Source organism: Piliocolobus tephrosceles, chromosome 1 (genome assembly GCF_002776525.5).
Source record: "Piliocolobus tephrosceles isolate RC106 chromosome 1, ASM277652v3, whole genome shotgun sequence".
Taxonomy (NCBI): Eukaryota; Metazoa; Chordata; class Mammalia; order Primates; family Cercopithecidae; genus Piliocolobus; species Piliocolobus tephrosceles.
The window spans coordinates 206,952,215-206,976,811 of record NC_045434.1 but is presented as its reverse complement, the minus strand read 5'-3'; the positions used below and the strand labels follow the sequence as shown (position 1 = coordinate 206,976,811).

Below are 24,597 nucleotides of genomic sequence, written 5' to 3'. Positions count from 1 at the left end.
GGGAGGGTTCTTGGCTTTGCCTAGGAAGGAATTCAAGGGCAAACCAGTGGTGTTAGACAGCACCTTTTATGGAAGCAGCAGTGCACAGCAGCAGGTGGGGACTGCTCCTTGCTCAGCAGGGCTACCCCATGGGCAGTAGAGTAGCAGCTCAAAGACAATTCTGCAGTCATATTCATATCCACATTTCATTACACAGAAACTAAGGGTTGATTTATGCAGAAATTTCCAGGAAAAGGGTATTATTACCTTTCAGGTAGTTGGGTCATTGCCATGGAAAGGGGTAGTACCTTTTGAGTGTTGCCATGGCAATGCTAAACTGACATGGCACACTGGTGGGCGTGTCTTATGGAAAGCTGCTTCCACTGTGGCCCTATTTTAGCTGGTCCTCAATTTGGTCTGGTGTCCGAGCCAAACCTCCAGAGTTGAGTCCCACCTCCTACCTCACCATCCTGGCCAATTTCAAGCTTCACTGACATAGAGCCACAGAGAGCTGTGTGGCAGCACATCACTCTACAACACTGCCAACGCACAGACGCAGTAAGAAGAATAACCATAAGAGCACAGATGATGATAAAATATAGTAAAATAATTAGGAGGCTAAGTTTTAAGTATTTATTACTGTTGTTTCTGGTGTAATTTAATTGTAAGTATATATAATTTATTTTTTAATGGTTGTGTTTATCAGCCAGCTCACAGAATTCTGAACATTTACTCATCGGCTCTCATGAGCCAGCACCAACACGCCCCAGCTCTCTTCTGGCACAGCAGTGAGCCAGCCACAGCCCTGCCTGGGTGGAGGCTGCGGTTCTCTGAGTGGCGTCCAGGGCATTGCACGTACCCTGTGAGTCAAACTTGCATGAGGGAGCTGACAGCATTCCTGGAAAATCCTGTCCACACACAGCCCGTGCACCATCTTGGGGATTTTTCACACCATCTATTTCTCATTTTCATTTTTTAACTCAGAAAATCTATTCTTCATTAGCCGATCATCTAAGATCCTTTTGCAAGTATGGAAAGCAAGTGTAAATCATGACTTCAAATGACCTGGAAGCTCCAGGGGCAGAGTTTGGAGTCCAATATCATCACTACTTCCAGGCTTTAGGACCTTCGGCAAGTCTCTGAACCTCACTGAGCCTCTGCTCCTTAATCCACAAGATGTAGGTAAAAATGCCTCCCCGACCCCAGAGTTATTCTCAGGATTAGATGAGGCCACATATATGAAGGGCACAGCACAGCCTAGCACCTAGAGCCTTCCCTCTTTGATGGTTCAAAGCCAAGTGATAAGAATTGCAGACAGCAAAGAACATGACAGACGCTCCAAGGGCAAGGTCTACTTCCCCGCCTCGTCCACAGCCTCCAGGGCTTTCTGGAACAATGTTTGGGTCCTGTGGGACTCTGGACAAACTCTCTTGGTGTTTTAGGGCGTCCTTCTCACCCTGAAGCCTTGGCAGGGTCAGAAGCAGATGTTAGTGTGATAACACAAGAAACAAGGAGATCATCCAGAAACAATGGATTTGGAGTTCTCAAGTACGTTATTGGCTGGGTGTTTGTTCAAGCTGATAGAAATTCAGCCATGGGTGTGGTCCAGGTGGTTTGCAACCTGCTATTTTAGACAGTGTGGGAGAGATCAGGAAGAGCACACGCTGCCTCAAAAATAAACAAAGAAAAAACCACCATCCCATATACCATATGGTCAGAGGGAAAGAAAGAGGAGGAAAGAAGGAAAGAGAATGAAAGAAAGAAGGCACTAGAAAGTATGTTTAAACTAATATTTCTAAACCAGACTTGTTGATCACTGACCTTGACCCCAAGCTTCACATACATTCCAATGCGAGCTCGGCCAGGAGCCAGTTTTTCAGGAGTCTTTTTGTTTGGTTTGTTTATCCCCTCACTGTTTCCTTGTAGTTACCAGTAGCAATTTCTGAGAAAACCTTGACCTTGCTTATAATAGAGTAGGCCTGTTAAGTAGAGAAGACTGACATTAACCTTCCAACTAAAGCCACCTTAAATCAACATGCTTTCAAAAAACAAATAAACAAGGCGGGGCACGGTGGCTTATGCCTGTAATCCCAGCACTTTGGGAGGATGAGGTGGGTGGATCATCTGAGGTCAGGAGTTGAAGACCAGCCTGGCCAACATGGTGAAAGCCTGTATCTACTAAAAATACAAAAAAATTAGCCAGGCGTGGTGGCGCATGCCTATAATGCCAGCTACTTGGGAGGCTGAGGCAGGAGAACCGCTGGAACCCAGGAGGCAGAGGTTGCAGTGAGCCAAGATCACGCCACTGCACTCCAGCCTGGGTGACAAGAGCGAAACTCCTTCTCAATAAACAAACAAACAAACAAACTTTTTTTTTTTAACTGAAAGAGCTGATTGCAGTCTTTGCTGCATTTACACATCATGCACTGGCCCCTTTAGTGACCCTCTCATTAGCACTGTGGGGGCTTCAAGTGACAAAACCAGCTCAAACTAGCCTCACAGTACTGAGCAGTTACTGCAGAGTGCAACACAAGCCATGGTTCAAAACCAGCTTCTCTATTTGTTCATTATGCACAATAGCCAAGAGGTGGATGCAGCCCAAGTGTCCCTGGATAGATGAATGGATAAATAAAATGGGATGTCATGCAGTGGAATATTATTCAGCCATGAAAAGGAAGGACATTCTGACACATGCTACAACATGGATGAATCCTTAGGACGTTGTGCTAAGTGAAATAAACCAGTCACAAAAGGACAAATGTTGTATGACTCCACTTATATGAGGGACAGAGAGTATTTAAATTCGTAGAAAATAGAAGGGGAATGGTGGTTACCAGGGGCTCTGAAAAGAAGGGAAGGGAGAGTTATTTAATGAGGATATATTTTCACTTTTGCAAGATGAAAAAGTTCTGGAAATCTGTTTCACAGCAGTTAGACTATACTTAAAAGTACTGAACTGTACACCTAAAATGGTTAAGGTAGAGAATTTTGTTATGTATTTTTTTACAGTTAAACAAAAACAGACCAGGTGTCGGGGCTCATGCCTGTAATCCCAGCACTTTGGGAGGCTGAGGCAGGAGGATCACTTCAGCCCAGGAGTTTGTGACTAGCCTGAACGACATGGTGAAACGCCGTCTCTACAAAAAATACAAAATTTAGCTGGGCCTCGTGGCCTGCGTCTGTAGTCCAAGATACTTGGGAGGCTGAGGCAGGAGGATCACCTGAGCCCGAAAGGTTAGGCTGTAGTGAGCTGTGATTGTGCCACTGCACTCCAGCCTGGATGACAAAGTGAGACCCTATTTCCAAAAAAATGGAGAAAAGAAAACCAGCTTCCCTCTCTCCACGTCTGGGCTGCATCTCTTGGTGCTGGCTACATTCTCAAGTCCCCAGGTCTCTGTGGCTAGAGATTCTGGTGTCCAGCCTCGTCTCCTTGGCTCTGATTGGATCGCATGCCCCACCCCTGGCCAATCACTATGGCCAGTGAATGTGATTTGTTGCTTAGCCCCACCCACGACAATGGGCCAAGAGAGGGAGGGAGATTTACCCACAATCTTCAAAAGATGCTGAGTGGGTTTTGGCCTGGCCACTGCAGAAGCATTGCCCTTGAGGCAGGAGACACGCTTACTTCCATTAGCACCTGTGCAGCTAGTTGGCATGAGGCACCCTTACCTTAGAACCCCACCCACCGAATGTCCTAGCATGAAAGTGGATTGCTCCACCACAACCAATAATGTCTACATTTGTGTTCCAGAAGGCTGGAGTAAAACGCATTGGAGTTTGCCCACTCTCACCTTCAGCCCATTCATTCAATGAGTACTTATTAAACCCATAGGAAAAGGTCATGGGAATGAGTGAGGCAAGACAGCCCTGAGGATGGGGAGGGACATGATGGATGGAGAAGTCAGCCCAGGGCCAGGGCACAGTGGCTCAGCTTCTGAAACCAAAGAACAGAAGAGAGGGTAGGTGGAGAGGCTGAGATGTTGACAGTGGAGAGAAATGGGAAACTACACATGAGGTAACAGAGTTCTGGAACTCTGCCCAGACCCACTCCTGAAAACAGATTTCAGGTGGGCCAGTGTCATTATGAATGCCTGGCCAGGTGTCCCCAGATGTATTAGCCCGTTCTCACACTGTTATAAGGACATACCAGAGACTGTGTAATTTATAAAGGAAAGAGGTTTAATTGACTCACAGTTCCCCAGGGCTGGGGAGGCCTCAGAAAACTTACAATCATGGCAGAAGGGGACCCAAACATGTCCTTCCTCACATGGCAGCAGCAAGGAGAAGTGCAGAGCAAGGGGGTGGGGAAAGCCCATTATAAAACCATCAGATCTCACAGGAAGTCACTCACTATCATGAAGGCAGCATGGAGGAAACTTCCCCCATGATTCCATTACCTCCCACCAGGTCCCTCCCAGTCCCTCCTAAGGGGATTGTGGGAACTGCAGTTCAAGATGAGATTTGGGTGGGGCACAGCCAAACCGTACATCACCAGGTGATCGGAGTTTGGTGCCTGATTTCCCAAAACACTCCTCACTGACTCCCAGAAAGAGCCTTGGGGGGAATGCATAGGATCCCTGAGCCGCTGTAGACAGACTACAGCTTGGAGATTAGGATCCTGAGTGAGTGGAGAGCCCTCCTCCTCTTGAATAAAACTCAGCTGAAGTTCTAGGAAGTGCTCTCTGCTGGAGAGCTGATTTTGGAAGCATTCTGTCCTTTTCCTCGTGTGCGTCTGAGCTCATCTTCTCTCTGGGGTACAGAAGGAGAACCCTGAGCCCTGGGAAAATAGGGGTGAGTTCCTGCCTAGGAAGCAAACCTTTGAATTCAGCTTTTACCTGGAAAGCGTTATTTCTGCCAAGAGAATTGGGAGACAGAGGGAAGGGGAAGGGAGGGGGGGAGGGGAGGGGAGGGGAGAGACAGAGGAGAGGGGAGGGGAGGGGAGAGGAGAGAGACAGGCCATCAGATCTTGATCCCATTTCCCTGTCCACCACTGTCTGTGCTGGGTGGATCCCTTAACCTCTGCAAGCCTCACTTCTAACATAGGACTAAGGAGAACCCTCACACAGGGTCATGGTGAGGAATCAGTAAGCTCAGTGCAATAAGTGATAGTGCTCATCATTGCCACCATTCAACCCCTAGGCACCAGGGAGAAACCACCACTAAAGCATTAATCCACGGCAAAAGCCAGGCGTCAGCACCACTCCACATTTGCTCGTCCATGGTTAGATGGGTTTTGACATGCTCTCCACTGAAAGTAGCTGTAACATCTTCCCTGGGGCCTCTGCCAGAATCAGGTGTGCTGGTATGGAAAAGCAAGGGCTAATCAGACAGCCAGCATCCCTGCAATCCCAGAGTTCTGAACTTTGAGGGATAGAGGGACCCGCAGTGTGGACAGAAAGAGAAAAGGCTGTGGAGTCCCAGGGAGCTGGGCTGGAATCTCAGTGATGGGCTTGTTCTGTTATTTTGACCAACATTTGAGGACCTACTAGGTATGTGCCAAGCATTTATTCTAGGGGCTGAGGATACAGTGGTAAGAAAGGTAGATGAAAAGTCCCTAATCCCTTAGAGGGGACATTCTTCTGGATCAGCAGCTCAATACCACATCTATGGTGTTGGGAGTCCCTTGGTCTTGCCTGGCCTGTGTCCTCCGAGTGTTGACATCGGAGAGTGTTGAGTGTATTAAATAAGTTAATGCAGGTGACTCTTTCGGCAGGGCGCCTGGGTAAAGGATGCACCCACTCAATGGTGGTGTGATCATGTGCCATGTGGCCCAGGCAAGGACCCCCATCCCAAACTTGAGGAGAGTCCAGGAAGGCTTCCTGGGGGAAGTGACTCATTGTTTTTTTGTTTATTTTTGAGACAGAGTCTCATTCCATCGCCCATGATGGAGTGCTGTGGTGCTATCACAGCTCACTGCAGTCTCTATTTCCTGGGCTCAGGTGATCCTCCCACCTTAGCCTCTCAAGTAGCTGGGACTACAGGCGTAGGCCACAAGGCGCAGCTAATTTTTGTGTTTTTTGTTGAAGCAGGGTTTTGCCATGTTGCCCAGGCTGGTCTTGAACTCCTGAACTCAAGCTAGCTAGCCTCCCACTTTGGCCTCCCAAAGTGTTGGGATTACAGTTGTGTGCCACCATGCCTGACCGGAAGTGACTCATAAACCAAGACCTTGGGCAGCAATGCTGTGGGTGGGACAAAGAAATGGAGACCATCCCCGCCGGTCATAACCTCCCCGACCCTTGTGTGCCCCTGCAGGTCTCCTACCCATGGATGAGGGGCCCAGCACCATGGCCAGGGCCACAGCCACCTCGTGCCACACAGCAGCCGAACCAGGCCCCCCCGCCGCCACGTATCCCCTTCCACCAAGGCATCCAGCCAGCACTGGTGCAAAGGAGCTGGTCCCAGGGCTTCCCCAGAGCCACTGTGTTCCTGCCGGCCTCCCACCGGCGGCCTGTGAGCGCCAGCAAGGAGACGTTCTCATTCGTGGTGGACGACACCCGCAAGCCCCCCGTCATCAAGCAAGGTATGCATCAGGGCTGCCATCGGTGGCTTGGGGGTGGTTCACAGCCATGTGGATGGGTCTTGGTTTTGGTTTACTTTCTGATTCTAAAAGTAGAACATGTTCAATTGTAAAAAATAAAAATAAATTCAGGATAAGCAGAAAGTAAGGAAACAGTTAAAAATCAGCCGTAATCCTTATCCCCAGGGTCTCCCTGTTGACTCTCTGCTGCGTATCCCTCCAGCCTCTGTGCTGTGTCCGTATACACACACCAGGGCACCTGCAGTGGGTTTGGCCTCTGTGCGTGTGTACATGTGAGTGTGTTCCAGGATCTGCGTCAACACACTTTGACTCAGATATGCAAAATATTAGTCATTGCAATCCCCTTTGTCCCCAACAGCCCTAGGAGGTTTTAAAATATTTTACCACCATTTTACAGGTCAGAGGAGACTGACGCTTATCAAGGAAAATGACTTCTCCCAAGGAGATATATTCAGTCCCATCTAATCTAACATTTTTCAGTCCCATTTAAGCCTGGTGAGCTTGGTGACAGCCTACTCATAGCCCGGTCACTCTGGGACACACACAACCTCCAGGGTGTCCTTCCTTCCCTACTACCCCCTTGAAAGCCTCATGGCACTTGGGGAGGAAACTTCCCACCTGTTACTGTCCTCTTGGCCTCAGCAGCCTCACCAGCGGAAGAGCTGGTCAGTTTAGTCCCCAGGCATGGTTCTCGGAGTTCCTCCCTAGCCTCTGGCATCAAGGTCCCACTCTCTGTCCTCTTTGTCCCAGCCCCAGGCCCTTCTGAGTCCCCAGGTATCTCCCAGCGGCTTCCATATCTTTCCCCAGTCTTGCTCAAGACCATTCATGTCGTCATCTTCCTCAGTCACTAAAATAATAATTATTATTGTGACACATGCAAGCTGAAGAGTAAAGGCAATGTGTTTCCACGGTTTACGTCATCATCATCGTCAAATGCACTGCCATTACCACCCACATTGAAAAATGACTCAGCCATTTTCCCCCAACGTTTTAATACGAACTTTTTTTTTTTTTTTTTGAGATGGAGTCTCGCTCTGTTGCCCAGGCTGGAGTGCAGTGGCCTGATCTCGGCTCACTGCAAGCTCCACCTTCCGGGTTCCCGCCATTTCCTGCCTCAGCCTCCCAAGTGGCTGGGACTACAGGTACCCACGACCATGCTCGGCTAATTTTTTTTTTTTTTGTATTTTCAGTAGAGACAGGGTTTCACTGTGTTAGCCAGGATGGTCTCAATTTCCCAACCTTGTGATCTGCCCGCCTTGGCCTCCCAAAGTGCTGGGATTACACACGTGAGCCACCACGCCTGGCCTTAATATGAACATTTTTTAAACATACAGCAAAGTAAAAATAATTTTACAGTGACCCCCCTCCCCACCTAAATCTCCCATTAACATTTTACTGTACTCTTTTTTTTTTTTTTTTTTTTTAAGACAGAGTCTTGCTCTGTCACCCAGGCTGGAGGCAGTGTCACGATCTCCACCTCCTGGGTTCAAGTGATTCTCCTGCCTCAGCCTCCCAAGTAGCTGGGATTACAGGTGCCCACCACCATGCTTGGCTAATTTTTATTTTTATTTTTATTTTTTAAGTAGAGATGGATTTCACCATGTTAGCCAGGATGGTCTTGATCTCCCAACCGTGTGATCTGCCTGCCTCGGCCTCCCAAAGTGCTGGGATTACAGACGTGAGCCAGCGCACCCGGCCTTAATATGAACATTTTTTGAACATACAGCAAAGTAAAAAGAATTTTACAGTGACCCCCCCTCCCCACCTAAATCTCCCATTAACATTTTACTGTACTCCTTTTTTTTTTTTTTTTTTTTTAAAGACAGAGTCTTGCTCTGTCTCCCAGGCTGGAGTGTAATGGCATGATCTCCACCTCTACCTCCTCCAGGGTCAAGTGATTCTCCTGCCTCAGCCTCCCTAGTAGCTGGGATTATAGGCACAAACCACCATGCCCAGCTAATTTTTGTAATTTTAGTAGAGAGGAGGTTTTGCCATGTTGGCCAGGCTGGTCTCAACTCCTGACCTCAAGTGATCCACCCACCTTGGTCTCCCAAAGTGCTGGGATAACAGGCGTGAGTCAACCACGCCTGGCCCATTTTGCTATACTTTTATTATATATCTATCTGTCTATCAATCATTCTGTTAATTCATTCATCGATCTTAATTTTGGATGCATTTAAAAATAAGTTTCCTACAGCTATAAACTTTGCCCTAAACATTTAGCATGTGTACCATTAACTAGAGTTCAACAGTTTTTGTCTTTTTGTGTAAAATTAACATATAGTGTGTATTAGTTACCAATTTATAACCAATTACCCTAAAACATAGCACCCTAAAACAACCCAAAACCCTATGCATTATCTTATACAGTTTCTGTGGGTCAGGCATTTGAGAGTAGCTTAGCAGGATGGTGTGGTTCAGGGACTCTCAGGAGGTTGCATGAAGCTTTTGACGAGAGCTGCGGTCCTCTGAAGGCCTGCCTGGGGCTGGAGGACACATCTCCTGGGTAGTTCACTCACATCCGCGTGGGAAGAGGCCTCCGTTCCTCACTAGCTGACAGCAGGAAGCCTCAGTTCTTCACCACTGCCACCTTTCCTGGGCTGCTTGAGTCTCCTCATGAAATGGCTGCCAGCTTCCTCCAAAAGAGTGGTCCTAGAGAGAAAAGCAACAGCCACATGTGTCTTAAGATCCAGCCTCAGGAGTCAAACTCCATCATTTCTCCAGTAGCCTTGGTTACTTGGATAAGCTCTGTTATGGCTGAATTGTGTTCTCTCAGAATTCATATGTTGAAGCCCTAATCCCCAGTACCACAGAACCTAACTGTGTTTAAAGAGTACCTTTCTTTCTTCCTTCCTTCTTTTCTTTCCTTTTCTTTTTTCTTTCTTTTTGAAACTGAGTCTCACTCTGTCACCCAGGCTGGAGTACAGTGGCATGATCTCGACTCACTGAAACCTCTGCCTCCCAGGTTCAAGTGATTCTCCTGCCTCAGCCTCCTGAGTAGCTGGGATTACAGGCACCCACCGCCACACGTAGCTAATTTTTGTGTTTTTGGTAGTATGTGTATACACACACACACACACACACAGACACTTATACATATTTTCAATCCACAGTTGGGTTGACTCCACAAATGTGGAACCCACACATACGGAGGGCCAGCTGTATCTACTTCTTGTTATAAATCCCAGTATCACAGAACCAGATATAAATAAGGCTTTGAGGGCCATACAGTCTGTGTTGCAACTACTCAACTCTGTATTTGTGGCACAAAAGCAGCCATAGATGATACATACATGAGTAACTGTGGCCACGTTCCAATAAAACTGTACTTTCAGTCATAGGCAGTGGGCTGTAGTTTGCCAATCCCTGCTCTACCTAATGTTTCATTTACTCCCCACAGTAGCCCTTTATGATAGAGACTATTCATGCCCCTCAATGATATGTGTGGAAACTAAGGCTGAAAGATATTAAATGACCTGCCCAAGAGATTAAATGGTCTGCCCAAGATCACCTGCTGTTCTGTGGCATAGGAAAAAGGTCTGGAAAAAGACACATCGTGTTAGGTAACAGCACAGTTAGCACAGGAAGAAGGAAGGAGGTGGCCCCTTCTCTTTCTGGTGCTTCCGTGATGCTTTCACTGCTTTTCAGTGAGCACACACACCACTTTGTAATTTCTTTTTTTTTTTTTTTTTTGAGACAGAGTCTTGCTCTGTCGCCCAGGCTGGAGTGCAGTGGCCGGATCTCAACTCACTGCAAGCTCCGCCTCCCGGGTTCACGCCATTCTCCTGCCTCAGCCTCCCGAGTAGCTGGGACTACAGGCGCCCGCCACCACGCCTGGCTAATTTTTTCTATTTTTAGTAGAGACGGGGTTTCACTGTGTTAGCCAGGATGGTCTCGATCTTCTGACCACGTGATCCGCCCACCTTGGCCTCCCAAAGTGCCGGGATTACAGGTGTGAGCCACCGCGCCCAGCCTGTAATTTTTAAATTACATAAAATGTCTATGTCTGGAGGAGACAAACAGGAAGGCTAATGTGAACATCTTCTTCAGGCCTCAGGGAAACTCATGATGTCTTTTGTGCTCTCTGCTGATCTCATGCCTTAGTGTGGACCAATGCCATGAAACTGTCGGAAAAATCACTGGCCGAGGGGATTTCTGGGGCGGTTCCCCCCGCGGAGATTTATGTGGAGGAGGACTCGGCCCAGCAGGACAAGGTGAGGGAGGGGTCTGGGGAAGGGTGGAGCTGCAGCAGCAATCACATTGCAGAGGGACTTGCTGATGCCTGTTCTTCTCTGTGGCCCAGAAGTGCCCTTATCCTGCTTCCAAGAAAACACCTCTTATTCCCTAAGACATTCAACCAGATGTTTTATTCTAATTATGACCTCCGCAACCACTGTTTATTAAGCATCTACTGTGAGCTGGATTGCATCCTGTGCACTTAACATTCATTCGCTCGTTTAATCTTTGCTGTCTTCAAAATAGGTTTTTGATCACCCTCGCTTAACGAGGAGGAAACTGGAGCTCAGAGAGGTTAAGTAACTTGCCCGAGGTTACACAGTACAAGGGGCAGAATTGGGATTCACACCCAGGTCTGGTTAACTTCCCTAGTAGGAGGAAGTGAGAGCTGAGGTCAGAGATGACTGAGCAAATGAGAAAGACTTGTTAAAGAACCAGAGAAGTTTAGAGAGTGAGACAGGAAGAGAGGTCAGAACAGATGAATGTAAGCGTACCTGGGAAGGGTGGATCCAGGCTGATTTCGCCTCACTTAGCCACAACCTGAAAATTATATTATAATTGACTACTTTTGCACCAACCTAATACTAAAAGCAGTAGTCCAACAATGCCGTGCTTCCCCTAAAGATCAGGGCCTGAGCCTGCAGCAATTCTCAGAGTCTGTAAGGAGCAGAACCACCTGGAGCTCTTGTCACACATGGGAGTGACATTTCCAGGAATCTGCAGCAATGGTGAGTAAGGCGGGAAGTCAGGTTTGGATGCTCTGTCAGTTACCCATTGCTGTAAACAAGCGAGCCCAAAACTTAGTGGCTTGAAACAGCAATTTATTTCTCACAATTCTATGGGTCACCTTGGAAGGTTCTCCTGCTGGTGTCTTCTGCCTCACTCGTGCAACCGCAGTCAGCCAGTGGCATGGCAGGGACTGATGGTCTCAGAAGTCCTCATTCCCATGTCTGGGACCTCAGTTGGGACACCTGGAATTAGTTTTGTTGTTTGTTTGTTTTTGTTTTTTTAAGTTTCTTCCCACAGACAGATTTATTTTTTTTTGAAGTTTTTATAGAGTTTTTATTAGTTTTCTTTTTTTAATTTTTCCTTAAGTTATTGGGGTACAGGTGGTATTTGGTTACATGAGTAAACTAGTACAGCCACTATGGAAAACAGCATGGAGGTGCCTTAAAGAACTAAATGCAGAACCACCATTTGACCTGGTAATCCCACTACTGGGTATCTACTCAGAGGAAAAGCAGTCATTATTTGAAAAAGATACTTGCACACACATGTTTATAGCAGCACAGTTCACAATTGCAAAATCACGGAACCAATCCAAATGCCCATCCATCAATGAGTGGGTAAAGAAACTGTGGTATATATATTCAGTGGAATACTACACAGCCATAAAAAGGAATGAATTAACAGCATTTGCAGTGGACCTGGATGAGATTGGAGACTATTATTTTAAATGAAGTAACTCAGGAATGGAAAACCAAACATCGTATGTTCTCACTGATATGTGGGAGCTAAGCTATGAGGACACAAAGGCATAAGGATGATACAGTGGACTTTGGGGATTTGGGGGAAGAGTGGGAGAAGGGTGAGGGATCAAAGTCTACAAATATGATGCAGTGTATACTGCTTGGGTGATAGGTGCACCAAAATCTCACCATTAAAAATCACCAGTAATGGAATTGGGAGCCCTCTCTGCATGTGGCTTTTCATCCTAGGCTTCTTCATAGCAGTGCAGTGGTCTCTAGGTTTCCAGAGGTCCAGGACAGAAGCTGTACAGCCTCTTAAGAAATTGCTTGGAGACCACCCAACATCACATCTATCACTTTCTCTTGGTCAAAGCGGATCACAGAGCCAGCCTACATTTAGGGGGTGGGGAAATAGACTCTACTGCTTGATGGCAGAAGCTGCAAAGTTATTTGTAGCCATTTTTAATCCACCACAGTTGTTAAGCTGGAAATAGGATGCAACCACATTTCTAAATTTTTACTATTTATGAAGTATTTATGCCCTGACTTGTCAGGACTCCTTCAAGTGCAAGTGACAACAAACAAATTGGTTTAAGAAAAAATAGGCTGGGCTCAATGGCTCACGCCTATAATCCCAGCACTTTGGGAGGCCAAGCAGGAGGATTACCTGAGCCCAGGAGTTCAAACCCAGCCTGGGGAACATAGTAAGACTCCATCTCTGAAAAAAAAAAAAAAAAAAAAAATTTGCCACACATAGTGGAACTTGCCTATAGTTCCAGGTACGAGGGAGGCTGAGGTGGGAGAATCACTTGAGCCCGGGGGATCAAGGCTGCAATGAGCTGTGATTGTGCCACTGTGCTCCAGTTTGGGTGACAGAGCAAGACCCTGTCTCAAAAAAAAAAAAAAAAAAAAGAAAAGAAAAATAGAAACTAAAAACATTTTTTATTGTCTTATTTTATTGGAAAATATAAAAGCCAACCAGCTGCAGGCATGACTGGATCTAGGAGCTTAAATGATCAGGGTGCTCCCCACTATCAGTTTCTCCACTGCTTCCCTCATAGTTCTGCTTTCTGCAGCAGGCTGGCTTCTTATGTTGGAAAACATGACTGTAGACAAACTGAAGTCTCTGAAGATTATGATCCCAAAGGAAGCAAGAGCTTCTTCCTCTTTTAAGTGATACATGAAATCTCTGAGAAAATGCCAGCTGACCAACCCGGGTCACATGCACAATGCCAAGTGGGACAGGAAGGATCAGGGCACATAACTGACCCTGCTGCCAAGACCACGTGGAAGGATCAGGGGTGCTCCCTCAAGGAAGTCACAGGGTCCTCACCAGAAAGGCAGGAACTGTAGCTGTGCACCATAAGCTGCAGGCCTCTCTATACTTCAGTGCCCAGCACAAGCATGGCACACAGTAGATGCTCAATACATGTTTGTTGTGTGGATATTGAACAAACACTTGGCTGGAAATGGAGCCCTCGGGTAACTCATATTGGATAAGGCAAGGGGCTGCCCCAGAGGGTGGACTCTGTTTGAGGCTGTCCTTTGAAATGTTGCCACAAGCACTCACAGGGACCCAAGGACAGACCCTGGGAAGCAGTCGGGCTCCATCATGACCAAAACCCGGTGGTTCCCCAGGTTAGCAAGCTAGAAGGTCGAGCTCCCCAGGCAATGCGCTGGCCCAGAAGCTGCCCACCCGCTTCCTTCCAACCGGTGGAAAATTGCATGGAGAGCAGAGTTTCCTCGCAAAGTAACTGATCAGGAACTCTGTAGCTGCCTATGAATCACATCGGGGAATTTTTGTTCTCAGTCTTCCTGATATTTTATTGATGAGTTCTGGCGAGAAGTTTGGGGGATTTCCCCCCCTTTTTCGGGAAACCTAACCAATTCTTCGGCTACAGTGTTTTTTCTTTTGGAGAGATGGGGGACTGGGTTAATGAGACCTGTGGGTACAGCCTGCCAAGCCCAAAGTTTTTTCCAGCCTGAAGTTTACAAGAACCTACATACATAAATCACCATTCCCCTCTCATTTATTTTTCATGACTCAGTTACCTGGAATACATTTTTATGTGAATAACCAAAAGAGCCAGGGAATAACAGAAGAGAGGAAAGGGGGAAAGCTATTTCAGAATGTATTAAATTTGTAAAGTTAAATAGCCCCATTATAGTCAGAATGTGGTTGAATAGAGCCATTTCCTTAATTACCTTTCCTTGGTCCCCAGATGTTAGACTGAGGCCTGCTAAGTTAATTCCTAAAAATATTATAAATAAACTTTTTGGCAGCAAGAATTCCCAAGTGAGATGGTGGTTCTTAATATGAAAGTATAATTTTAGGGGAAAGGAAAGTTTGTGTCCCTCTAAGGTATCCACATGCATTATAGGAGTCTATGTGCAAGCAGTCATTTTCACCAAACTGTCCTCTTTAAGAGTTTCCAAGTGACAGAGAGAGCCTCAAAGTCTGCCTTTCCCCTGCCTGCCTGCCCTTACTTTCCCAAAAGAATTACACTATAATTTTCCTACCTTTTTTTGAGACAGAGTTTCACTCTTGTTGCCCAGGCTAGAGTGCAATGGTGTGGTCTTGGCCCACTGCAACCTCTGCCTCCCAGGTTCAGGCGATTTTCCTGTCTCAGCCTCCCAAGTAGCTGGGATTACAGGCACTCGCCACTACACCCAACTAATTTTTTTATTTTCAGTAGAGACAGGGTTTCACCATGTTGGCCAGGCTGGTCTTGAACTCCTGACCTCAGGCGATCCACCCGCCTTGGCTTCCTGAAATGCTGGGATTACAGGCATGAGCCACCGCACCCGGCCTCTACCTTTTTTTTTTTTTTAAATGGGCTCAGCCTCATACCTAGGCCCACACCTAGTAAGCTTGCCATCTGATCTCTACCCAGGATGAAATAATTCTGCTGCTGGGAAAAGAGGTCAGCCGTCTCTCAGATTATGAAATTGAATCCAAATACAAAGACGTCATAATAGCAAACCTGCAGAATGAAGTGGCTGAGCTGAGTCAGAAGCTGTCGGAGACCACCACCTCCAGGCAGAATGAGAGGGACATCTCACAGAAGTGTCAGGTTCTGGATGAAGACATCGATGCCAAACAGAAAGAGATCCAGAGCTTGAAAAGCCAGGTAAGCAGAGCCTGAGAGGTACAGCACAGCTCTCAGACCAAGGCCTGGGAGGCTCCAAGAGCACCAGCCAAGGTGAGACACCCAGAGTTAGGGAACAGATGGTCAGTGGAGCATGGTGGTTAAGAACACAAATCCACAAGGCTGAGAGACTCGGCAGTTTCCTAGCATGGTAAGAACAAGATCAGCCTTTGTTCAGCACTGGCCACAAGCAAGAACTAGTACAAAGCACTTTGGATTAACTTATTTAAACCTCACAATCCTCTGACACATCCAATCCACAGATGAAGGGTCTAAGGCAGGCCCAGGCTGGGCACGGTGGCACACACCTCTAATCTGGCACTTTGGGAGGCCAAGGCAGGTGGATCACTTTAGGTCAGGAGTTCGAGACCAGCCTGGCCAATATGGTAAAACCCCATCTCTATTAAAAATACAAAAATCAGCCAGGTGTGGTAGTGCATGCCTGTAATCCCAACTACTCGGGAAGCCAAGGCTGAACCTGGGAAGCAGAGGTTAGTGAACCGAGATTGCGCCACTGCACTCCAGCCTGGGTGACAGAGTGAGACCCTGTCTCAAAAAGAAAGAAAGAAAAAAGTCTAAGACAGGCCCAGAGACACCCAGGAACTGCTTACAGCTTGCACAGCGCGTGAGAGGTGGCGGTGCAATTTGAACTCAGGTCCACCTTCTCGCAGACCCCATGTGCTCACCCCGATTTCCTATTTCCCCACGATGCTGTCACCTCAGTGACTGCATCTCACCCAAATCCAGCACCAGCCAGAGAGAGCTATGGGCAGTTAGCTAAGTGGGGAGAAGGAACCACCCAGTGTTCCAAACACAGAGGCCTTTACCAAACCCTGAAGGCAGTTAGTTACTGGTTCCCTTACAGGGAATTTCATCAAACAAAAATTCTTCACCTGGAATTTCTGAATTTACTAGTCATGTACATTTCTCTTGAAACTTGATTCAAATTCCTTTTTTTTTTACTTTAAAATTGGTTGGTGATGGCCGGGTGTGGTGGCTCACACCTGTAATCCCAGCACTCGGGAGGCTGAGGCAGGAGAATCGCTTGATCCTGGGAGGTGGAGGTTGTAGTGAGCTGAGATTGTGCCACTGCACTTTAGCCTGGGCAACAGAGCAAGACTCTGTCTCAAAAAAAAAAAAAGAAAAAGAAAGAATTACTCTGACTTATTTATACTCCGCCCCCCACTTTGATCTTGGCTCATAATTGAAAGATGATAATTTTGTAACAAAGCATCTCTGAGCTAAAGGGTGCAGTTGGTCTGAATCCAAATCAAGTTTCATCTGCTCACATTTTAGTCTCTTAAATATTCTACTGCCAACAGAACATTCAAGCAGACGTATAAGCCACATGGCAGGTTGATTTATTGTTCTGATTACTTTATTCTCCTGGGTCTCCTGAAAGTGTGTGCATAACGATTTGCTCTCAAAGCCCTTCGATCCGATACAGTACCCCAAGACGATGCGTACCGCCATGCAGTCTGCGCTGCCTGTGCTAATTAGAAGCTGAATTACTATCTTGAAGCAATCAGTCTTCCTAGCACTATTAACTTTCTTATGACCCAGTGCCCATTTTATTACACAGTATAACAGGCACTAAACACCTGGGGATTTATGCCAATTATGGACAATATGGATATTTATTTTGGTCATGAAATTGATGAAGATGTTTGAAGACTACGAGGAGTTTTCCCACAGTCTGATATCGTAAAGCTCTGATACTTAGATTGAAACATTTCCTGTCTGTCAGACAGCACTGGAGTCTGGGGGATGTGTTTTCCCATCCCTTCTGAAAGGTTCTCTCTGTGTTGTGCCTCTGGTATGCAAACAAAAGCATTAAGCTGAGAAGAGCTGTAACTTTAAAAAAAAAAAAAAATTCCAAGTGCCTTTTTATGGGAGAATTGCATGTCCCCACAGAAAACAGGAAGAAGTGAAATAATTTTTTTCGCTCCAAGTTTCCGAAGTGCAGACCTGCATAAGTATGGCCTTGGAGAGGGTTGGGACTTTGCAGCCCATGTCCCTCCATCTTCTAGTGAGCACACCTTCTCCAGTGTCTCAGATGCCCCAGGGAAAATGTGAGTGGTGCACGAAATGGGCCGTATAAATTGTGAAACCTTGATCCTTCTGTTAATTCTACCACCGAGTCATAGCCACAAGGTTTTCAGGGACAGACACTAAAACAGACTATGAGCGCCACCTGGTGGCCAGGTACAGGGCACACCGTATCTGCATTGTTGGTGTCCCCTCACTCCCACCCTTTCATATGTTAGGATATGCCTGAAACACGATGTGATAATTAACAGGAATTCTCATTGTTGGTGTCCCCCGACTCCCACCCTTTCATATGTTAGGATATGCCTGAAACACGATGTGATGATTAACAGGAATTCTTGCAGTCCTCTTAATAACAGTCACACTGGTGTTTAAGTGAGCCTAGGCAAGGCTTACAAATGCACACAGAAATATTATCAATCTAACTTCCTGGAGACAGGCAAGAGAAGTAGAAGCTAAAACACATCGTAGAATAATCAGAGCTAGTATCTGTGTGTGCGCCAGGCATGGTCTGAGTACTCTTACATGTACTAACTTATTAAAATACTTTCAACAACCCTGAAATTACGACCGTCACCGCACTTACAGAATAAAAAAGTGGGACAGAATTGGTGTCCTCCCTACCTTTCCACAGAGACCAATTTTGCAGATGGTAGTCTGGCTCCTGCATCCCTACCGTGCTTCATGGCCTCGGGCTCTTAATGCTGGTTCCTAGAGCCATGTGATAAGTGGGAAGAACTGGAAGCAGGCAACTAAAGCCTGGATTTGGATCATAACTCTACCACTGACTGATCTGTGCGATCCCAAGCAAGCAACCTCACCCCCGAGTCTTAATTTCCTCACTTGCAAAATGGGAGCTGATATGACTTGGCTGTGTCCCCACCAAATCGCAACTTGAATTGTATCTCAGAAATCCCATGTGTTGTGGGAGGGACCCAGGGGGAGGTAATTGAATCATGGGGTCAGTATTTCCTGTGCTGTTCTCGTTATAGTGAGTACATCTCAGGAGATCTGATGGGTTTATCGGGGGTTTCCACTTTTGCTTCTTCCTCATTTTCTCTTGCTGCCACCATGTAAGAAGTGCCTTTCACTTCCCACCATGATTCTGAGGCCTCCCTGACCTTGTGGAACTGTAAGTGCAATTAAACCTCTTTTTCTTCCCAGTATCAGGTATGGCTTTATCAGCAGTGTGAAAACAGACTAATACACTAAATTGGTACCAATACAGTGGGGCATTGCTGAAAAGATACCTGAAAATGTGGAAGCAACTTTGGAACTGGCTAACAGAGGTTGGAACAGTTTGGAGGGCTCAGAAGAAAACAGGAAAACGTGGGAAAGTTTGGAACTTTCAAAAGACTTGCTGAATGGCTTTGACAAAAAGCCTGATAGCAACGTGGACAATCAGGCCCAGGCTGAGGCAGTCTCAGATGGAGATGAGGAACTTGTTGGGAACTGGAGCAAAGGTGGCTCTTGTTATGTTTTAGCAAAGAGGCTGGCGGCATTTTGCCCCTGCCCTAAAGATTTGTGGAACTTTGAACTTGAGAGAGATAATTTAGTGTATCCAGCAGAAGAAATTTCTAAGCAGCAAAGCATTCAAAAGGTGACTTGGGTGCTATTAAAAGCATTCCATTTTAAAAGGGACACAGCATAAAAGTTCAGAAAATTTGCAGCCTGATGATGGAGTAGAAAAGAAAAACCCATTTTCTGGGGAGAAATTCAAGCCAGCTGCAGAAATTTGCTTAAGTACAGAGGAGACTAATGTTAGTCCCCAAGGCCATGGGGAAAATATCTCCAGGGCATGTCAGAGACCTTCACAGCAGCCCCTCCCATCACAGGCCCGGAGGCCCAGGAGGAAAAAGTGGTTTTGTGGGCCCGACCCAGGGTCCCCATGCTGTTGTGCAGCCTCGGGACTTGGTGCCCTGTATCCCACACCCTCCAGCCATGGCTAAAAGGGGCCAACATAGAGCTCAGGCTGTGGCTTCAGAGGGTGGAAGCCCCAAGCCTTGGCAGCTTCCACATAGTGTTGAGCCTGCAGGTGCACAGAAGTCAAGAATTGAAGTTTGGGAACCTCCACCTGAATTTCAGAAGATGTATGGAAACACCTGGATGCCCATGCAGAAGTTGGCTGCAGGGTCAGGGCCCTCATGGAGAGCCTTTGCTAGGGCAGTGCAGAAGGGAAATGTGGGGTCAGAGCCCCTACACAGAGTCCCTACTGGGGCATTGCCTAGTGGAGCTGTGAGAAGAGGGCCCCCATCCTCCAGACCCCAGAATGGTAGATTCACCAATGGCTTGAATCGTGCTCCTGGAAAAGCCGCAGACACTCAATGCCAGCCTGTGAAAGCAGCTGGGAGAGAGGCCATACCCTGCAAAGCAACAGAGGCGGAGCTGCCCAAGACCATGGAAACCTACCTCTCGCATCAGCATAATCTGGATGTGAGACCTGGAGTCAAAAGATCATTTTGGAGCTTTGAAGTGTGACTGCGCTGCTGGATTTCAGACTTGCATGGGCCCTGTAACCCCTTTGTTTTGGCCAATTTCTCCTATTTGGAATGGCTGTATTTACCCAATACATGTACCCCCATTGTACCTAGGAAGTAACTAGCTTGCTTTTGATTTTACAGGCTAATAGGCAGGAAGGACTTGCCTTGTCTCAGATGAGACTTTGGACTGTGGACTTTTGAGTTAATGCTGAAATGAATTAAGACTTCAGGGGACTATTGGGAAGGCATGGTTGGTTTTGAAATGTGAGGACTTGAGATTTGGAGAAGCCAGGGGCAGAATGATGTGGTTTGACTGTGTCCCCACCAAATCTCAACTTGAATTATATCTCCCAGAGTTCCCGCTTATTGTGGGAGGGACACAGCGGGAGGTAATTGAATCATGGGGGCTGGTCTTTCCCAGGCTGTTCTTGTTATAGTGAATAAGTCTCACAAGCTCTGATGGGTTTATCAGGGGTTTCCACTTTTGCTTTTTCCTCATTTTCCCTTGCCGCCGCCATGATTCTGAGGCCTCCCCAGCCAGTGGAACTGTAATTCCAATTAAACCTCTTTTTCTTTTTCTTTTTCTTTTTTTTTAGACGGAGTCTCGCTCTGTCACAAGGCTGGAGTCCAGTGGTGTGATCTCGGCTCACTGCAATCTCTGTCTCCCGGGTTCACGCCATTCTCCTGCCTCAGCCTGCCGAGTAGGTGGGACTACAGACGCCCACCATCATGCCCGGCTAATTTTTTGTGTTTTTAGTAGAGACGGGGTTTCACCATGTTAGCCAGGATGGTCTCGATCTCCTGACTTCATGATCCGCCTGCCTCGGCCTCCCAAAGTGCTGGGATTACAGGCATGAGCCACTGTGCCCGGCCTAAACCTCTTTTTCTTCCCAGACTCGGGTATGTCTTTATCACAGCATGAAAACAGACTGATACAGGAGCATTCTCCGGAGCCTCCTGCAGAGAGACCATGAGGCTCTGTTGAAGGAGTAGTGTCTATGAGTGGGCTTTGTAAGCTCTAGAGTGTTCTGTGAGATATAACTTATTGTTATCATTTGAGGGAATTAATTTTATAACCTGCTTCCCTCTCTTGAACTTTGCTCTGTATCCAGTCATTACTGGGTGACCTGGAACTAACAGGTAGTCTGTTTGTGGCTGAGAGTCCAAAGGTCATTGGAAGGCACATTAAGGAACCAGGTACCCCCAGTGGCAGCCGGGCCTGGGCCCTTTTATGGACACAAAGATAAAATTCATATTTTGATGCATAGGAAGTGGTGATCCTTGAAGGAATAGGCCCTCCCCTGTCCCTCCCACTAGTTAAAACTAAAAAGCTTAGTTTCCCCAACACCCCAGCCAAAAATCAATCTGAATCTTTCTGTCAAGCTTGTAAGAAGTACCTGTGTGTCTCCCAGGCGTGGGTCAGCCCCCTCTGACTGTGCTGCCTCCTCCCACAGATCAGTGCCCTGCAGAAAGGGTACAGCCAGGTGCTATGCCAGACCCTGTCGGAGCGGAACTCAGAAATCACATCCCTGAAGAACGAGGGGGAGAACTTAAAGAGGGACAACGCTATCGCATCAGGTGAGCCCTTTTTGGAGTTGGGCCTGGGAGCTGCCACTCCCGCACCCCATGTTCTTGGCCACAGCAGACATCACCAGTCAACCATATACTTTTTGTTACTGAACTTGGCTGCAGCCTCAAAGTTCTTCCCAGCATCCCTTTAGGCAGCTCCTGTCCATGAATCTGAGTTCGTCCTTGTTGTTTTAGCTCATCAGCTATTGTTAGCATGAGTGTATTTTATGCGTGGCCCAAGACCATTCTTCTTCTTCCAGTGTGGCTCAGGGAAGCCAAAAGATTGGACACCCCTGGCTTAGTGCCTGGGCAGGGATATCTTTGAGGAGGTGGGAGGGGCTGTCGGGAGGCCTCTGGGAACCGTATGCCGGGCAGAGAGCGTGGGTATAAAGGCCCTGAGGCAGCACCAAGCCGCAGCGTGGGAGCAGTGGCTACCGAGCGTGGCGGGGGTCAGGGAACAAGGGACTGTGGAACACGGTGGGATCGGGGGGGAGGCAGGGCCACATTACAGGGGAGGGGTTCAGCTTTTCTTCTAAGTGTGATGGGACACGTTAGGGTTTTTAAGGCAGAGAAGGACATGTCTAGAGACCTGCAGATGATAGGGCCTTGGACAGAGAAAGGGGGAAAAGAGAAAAGCAGGAGGTGGGGAGGGAATGAATCCAGGTTGGGGATATTGCTCCTAAAGTCTCCCCTGCACAGCAGGAAACGTGCCCGTGGCTGTGAAAGCTGGGCCTGGCATTGAGCCGGCACCATCACTGTCTCTGCACGACCCAGGTCGCCTGGCCGTGCCTTTCCCTCTGCCTCATTCTGCAGTCCCCCTCCCCACTCCACCTTCTACCTCAGCTCTTCCCTAACTTGGAATGTTCTTGGATACTTGTGAGCCCTATGGGCAGGGCTGCTCTGGGCACCAGGCATACAAGGGGGATCTCACTGGGCCCTGCCCTCCTCCCCGGGGTCTGCCCATCACACCCCATCCACGCTGCAAGCTTGTCTCAGACACCACTTCTCTAATCAAGGAGTCAGACTGACCTGGGCTCAGGTATGACCTGGGATGGGCTATCCCTGGACCAGCAGCATTAGCATCACCTGGATCCTTGTGAGAAACTGGGAATTTCAGGCCCCGCTCCTGACCTTCCGATCAGAGTCTTCACTTTCACAAGCCCCCTGGCTGCTGCATGTGCACACTCAAGCTCGAGAAGCACTGGGCCGAGTTATGCTGCAGTGACAAACAGTCCCCCAAGTCTCAGTGGCTCACAATAGATAGGTTCATATCCTGCTTCCTCTCTGGGCCCATCGTGGGTCAGTAGGGGCTTTGGTCATTGTGGCCACTCAGTGACCCAGGCTCACAGAAACCATGACAACACATCACAAACCCCATCTTCCATGGCAAGAGAGGCAGATGGAGGAACGAGGTCCGGATTTCCTCACCTGCCTGAAACAACTCAAACAAACAAATGAAAAACAAACAAACAGAAAAAAAACGTCTGAAATAATGGTTTCCATATATTGGCCCCAAGAAGCATGTGACAATGATCTGGGAGGGAGTGGAAACAAACAAGATGAAACCTACGATTGCCCCCAGCTGGCTTGCACTCGAGAGAGTGTCCAGACCCCTTCCAGCAGGGAGGGGAACCAGACAGAGCCCAGCGGTCAGCCCGACTTGAGTAGATGGAGGTGGAGAAGCCAGCATAGCTTGAGTTTGCTGGGCGGCGTGCCAGGCGGGAGGGGGCTGCATGGAGAGCACCCCGGAGATCTCAGAGGGTCCCCCTCAAGTCTTCAGCAGAGTCAGGCATGATCAGCACGTGCATGTGGGCAGGGAAGGAACCACCCGGGAGGAGCAGAGGGAACCATCGCAAAGCACACACAGGCCTGAGGGTAGCTCACTTCCCCACCATCCAGAATGGGGCAACCTTGCACTGCAGAGGGCATCTGGTAGAGAATTGAGCCAAATTCACTTTAGAGAAAAGGTCACTCTGGTCCCACCTCACAAAGCATGCAGGCAAGCCCCAGAGAGAGCAGTCTGTTTCCAAGGCACTTAACTGTGTCCCTGGACAAAGCTCATGTTTACAATGAAATTCTCAATCATGTTGTTCTTTATTACACATCCTTGATTGTGCAATAAAGATTGATTATTGATTGATACCCCCAACAAAACTAGGATGAATGTTTTTCTAAGAAAAGGACTGGGCCAGGTGCGGTGGCTCAAGCCTGTAATCCCAGCACTTTGGGAGGCCGAGACAGGCGGATCACGAGGTCAGGAGATCGAGACCATCCTGGCTAACCTGGTGAAACCCCGTCTCTACTAAAAAATACAAAAAACAACCCTGGCGAGGTGGCGGGCGCCTGTAGTCCCAGCTACTGGGGAGGCTGAGGCCGGAGAATGGCATAAACCCAGGGGCCGGAGCTTGCAGTGAGCTGAGATCCGGCCACTGCACTCCAGCCTGGGCAACAGAGCTAGACTCCATCTCAAAAAAAAAAAAAAGAAAAGGACTGTATGAGATAATCTAATACCACTGCATTATGCACCCTTCTCACTTTTGTCCATGTGATAATACAATAATGTATTGGCTCTCTGCTGTCACATTACAAGTTATCCCAAAAAAGAACAACAGATATGTTTATCTTACCCAGTTTCTGTGGTTCAGGAACTTGGGAGCGACTTAGTCTGGCTCAGGGTCTCTCACGAGGTTGCAGGAGCAACTGCTGCCGCCATGTCATCGAAAACCTGACTAGGGCTTGAGGATCCCCTTCTGGAATGACTCGCTCACATGGCTGTTGGCTGTAGGCCTCAGTTCCTCACCATGTGTGCCCTTCCCTCGGGCTGCTTGAGTGTTCTCCCAACATGGCGGTTGGCTTTCCCCAGACTGAGTGACCCAAAGGAGAGCAAAGAAGAAACCACAACATCTTTGATGATTCGCCCTGGGAAGTCACATTCACCGCTTCCACCGTGCCACATGAGTTACACACGTCAGCCCTGTTCAGGTGGGAGGGGACCACATCAGGCCAGGTATTCTATAGGCAGGAATCATGGGGGCCCTTTTGCAAGCTGGCTACCACATAGAGTCATGGGTGGCAGGGAATAAACACTGTGTGTTACTATGTGTTAGCCACTCTTCTGTGTTCTTTTT

General features: G+C 47.8%; 1 protein-coding gene across 1 annotated transcript in view; it reads left to right on the top strand.

Annotated features, from left to right (window-relative positions):
- The window catches only part of FHAD1 (forkhead associated phosphopeptide binding domain 1), a 157,330-nt gene that overhangs the window by 45,077 nt on the left and 87,656 nt on the right, over window positions 1–24,597 (top strand). Inside the window, exons 4-7 of the mRNA XM_026448299.1 lie at window positions 6,232–6,499; window positions 10,622–10,731; window positions 15,117–15,353; window positions 21,355–21,478. Of these exons, the coding sequence (XP_026304084.1) occupies window positions 6,232–6,499; window positions 10,622–10,731; window positions 15,117–15,353; window positions 21,355–21,478 (739 nt within the window). The remainder of the gene's footprint in view (window positions 1–6,231; window positions 6,500–10,621; window positions 10,732–15,116; window positions 15,354–21,354; window positions 21,479–24,597) is intronic.